We start from the raw sequence: 3,363 nt of genomic DNA, 5'->3' as shown, positions 1-3,363 counted from the left end.
AATACATATGCCTTGGAGGACACGTGAAAGCCACAACAAGAAACTCAGACATGTGACTTTGACTGGCTCTCTGCCTCTTTCCATAAGCTGTAGTCATTTTTAACTCCTGTAGAGGAACAAAGACATTTCACAAGTGTCTTCCAAGTTTATTATATAGCCATAAAAGTTTATAAATGATAAAGAAGAGTTGACTAATACAACCATTCTCTTCATGTGACTCATAATGTGTGTGTGGGGGAAGCCCAAGAATGTGGCAAAAGGATTTGATGGGAGGTTTGTCGGAGAAATGGGCCCATACCTGCAAATGTTTAAAAGGTTAAGGAAAGAGCAGGTCACAGGTCAAGCCAATCTCTGATTATATTGTCTAGTGAATACCTCTTGGGGAATTAAATGTGGCCAGAACCATCCCTTTCCAAGACGTGCAGCCGTAGAATCCAGAGATCACGTCCCCACCAATAGAGAATGCCTTGAATGACTGAATGAATAAGCAGTGTTGCAGATGGTGGTGGAGAAGGAAGAGAGCTTTTTTTTCTTCCTAAGGCATCAGCCATATGGAAGGAGCTTCAAGCTAGAATTGTGATAATGATCAGGATTTAGGAGCCAGCTGGTTATTCTGCTCTGACTGATTTGCCTCCTCACCCTCAATCTGCTATTTCATGCTGAAGGAGGAAGACTGTGTTGTTTCTACACTTGGCAGTGAGAACTGAGCCAGTCTGACCAATGGATTACGTCAGGTCCCATGGGCTAGGATGACAGCTAAATCTGTCAGCCTAATGAAAATATGATGCAGTTCCATTGGAAGCCAGAGTAATTAATTCACTTTTCTCCAGTGACACTCTCTACCTTCCTTCTTCTCTGTGCTTACTTCTCACTCAAGGTCCTCTCCGTATCCCGCCCTTTCCCACAGCCAGCCAAGAAATCAATCCAAGAACAAAGAAGAGTGAAATAAATGGACAAAGCAGTCAAAGCCTGTATGTGTGCCTGTTATCTTGGGTCCAGTCCCCCAAATTCTGGCTTGCATATGTTCTATCAAGTGCTATCAACAGATTTATATACACTGAGACTGAGCAATTTTCCAACAGCCTTGGCCTCCTGTGTCGCCTATAGCCATTTTTTCATCATCTTTCTAAGTGTTTATTATATGCACCATGTGTGCATCACTTGCTTTCTCGGGAAAATAAATATTGAAAGAGGGTTAATTAGACTTAGAAAAGATGAAAAACCCCAACCAAACAAAGCACGCCCTTCATAAACATGGTGCACTCGGATGGAAACAAATGAAAAGCGCTGCCACTGAAGCCATCGGAAGGAAGAGCTCTAATATTAATTAACTCATGCTTTTACAGCATCAGCATCAATAACAAATGCATTAGGTCACTAGCCCTGGACGAAGCGGTGAAGCACTTCAAACACCTCATTTGCTTCAGGCTCAAGCTCCCTGGTTGGCTGCCTCTACTCTTTCCTTTGCCAGGTCCTCACTTTAAACCACTCTCTCACATCTAAGATTGAATAATTGTTTTATAAATGAATGCTTCGGAGAACAAAGAACAACATAAGTGAGGTTTCAAGGGACCAGTTGGCTGTCCTCCAAGAATCTTGGGGTGTTGTGTCTCATCTCAGTGGAATGAAGCTCCACCAGCTGCCTTTTAGGCCTTTCCCCTCAGCCCAGTGTCATTATACTTCTTGTGTCTCTGTCTTCTTCAGCTCTTACCTGCCGGGTCTTCCCTTTGTAGATCTTCCAGTCTTTGCTGCTTGCTTGGGCTTTAAAGGCAGTAACTGTAAGAGTGCTCACTGGGTACCACGCAAAACACGTCTTTGAGTCCTTTGCCATTTATTGGTGTTGTAGTCCTTCACATTGGGTATCATTCATCACATCTAAAACACGGGGCAAGTAAGGATCAGAATTAGCAGAGGCTTCCTACACAGCAAAAGGAGAGAATTCTAGTACTGACCAAGTCCCATCAAATTCTGGCCTTCGGAAGTGGTGAGCTCTCTCTGCCTCATGTTATAATTAAAGGGGAAAAATAGATCTAGACAGGCCTTTGGAGGCACATGGAACACAGAGGCCAGCTTTCAACCTGCCAGACCAGGTCTCCTGTCCTACACACTCCTCTCCACCAGCACTCCCCGTCCTCCGCCCACCCCGTTGGCTGTAGCAGCTTCCTTTACTCAGAACTACACTTTTCTCCTTTGAAATCCCAGGAGACCTAAATCCCTTGAGCTGCTCTGTGCTTTTGTGTCCCTCCTTTCCAGCCATGCAGATGACATAAGCTGGCACTGACCAAAATTCCCTTTCATTATCCTAGTAGCTTTAGTTGCTCTGATAGTCAAAGACACCCTGATGTCTCCAGGAGGACCTAGAGAGTAACTCCTTGTTTGCAGGTAAATAATGAATCATTAGCTATATTTGCATACCAGAACATCAGCAGGATTGCAATAATGCTAACAAGTGCAGAGCACAGCTGGTTCCCAGGGAGGGTGGGGATGATTCACCACCTGCTTAAGAAAGCCCAGCCTCATTTCCTCCCCAGCTCGAGGGGATCTAAACTTCCACTCTGGCAGCCTGTCTTGAGGAGGGAGGGGCCTGCACATCTCGGGCCTAGAAGAGGATGTACGGAGCAGACAAGTCCGGTCAAAGACCATCTTGAACTATGTTCCACTTTCTCCTTGCCTTTCTCCTGGGCACTTTTTTGGGTAGGTGCTCTTCCCTTTGGAAAGCCTCCCTTCAAATCTTTGCTCCCACCCCAATACCTTTAACCTAGAGTCTTTGCTGCTGGCTTGCCTCTCCCAGTTGCTGGGATAAACACTGGCCTTTCACCCCATTTGCAGTAGTGACTCTCAGTTTTCGTATCCTTTAGACCAGATTTGGAACCCCTGGTCCCCCCCATTGCCCTGAACATATTTCATTTCTGGCCCTTCCAGTGTGCTGCTCAGTTGCCTTCCCTGGGGGGTTTCTTCTCTAAATAAATCTTTATCTTTTTTACAGGTGCTGGTGCTCAGATTATCCATCAACGGCCAGCTGTCAGTGTGCAGCCTGTGGGCAGTTCACTCTCTCTGGAGTGTACCGTCAAGGGGCAATCAAGCCCCAACCTCTACTGGTACTGGCAGGACAAAGGAGGGACTCTCCAGCAGCTCTTCTACTCTATTAGTGTTGGTGATGTGGAATCGGTGGCAGCTCGGAACCTCTCGGCCTCCAGACCCCAAGATGGCCAGTTCAACCTGAGCTCTGAGAAGCTCCTTCTCAGTCACTCCGGCTTCTACTTCTGTGCCTGGAGTATCACACTGACTGGGGCGGGGCAGGCATCTGTGCAAAAACCACACCCTCTCCCTAGTCCTACCACACTCACTAGGAGCCCTCGCTAG

The 3,363-nt window shown here is 46.5% G+C and overlaps 1 gene segment (V, D, J or C); it reads left to right on the top strand.

The window, feature by feature from the left end:
* Positions 1-2,572: 2,572 nt before the first annotated feature.
* Positions 2,573-3,363, top strand: LOC126505241 (T cell receptor beta variable 30-like). The segment is given in 2 exon segments: positions 2,573-2,694; positions 2,987-3,363. Coding segments are annotated over 2 exon segments (420 nt in total).

This window comes from Alexandromys fortis, unplaced genomic scaffold (genome assembly GCF_014885135.2).
Source record: "Alexandromys fortis isolate MF-2015 unplaced genomic scaffold, M_Fortis_MF-2015_v1.1 scaffold_57, whole genome shotgun sequence".
NCBI classification, from domain to species: Eukaryota; Metazoa; Chordata; class Mammalia; order Rodentia; family Cricetidae; genus Alexandromys; species Alexandromys fortis.
The sequence above is the reverse complement of the archived record's forward strand: the minus strand, read 5'-3'. Positions and strand labels throughout refer to the sequence as shown.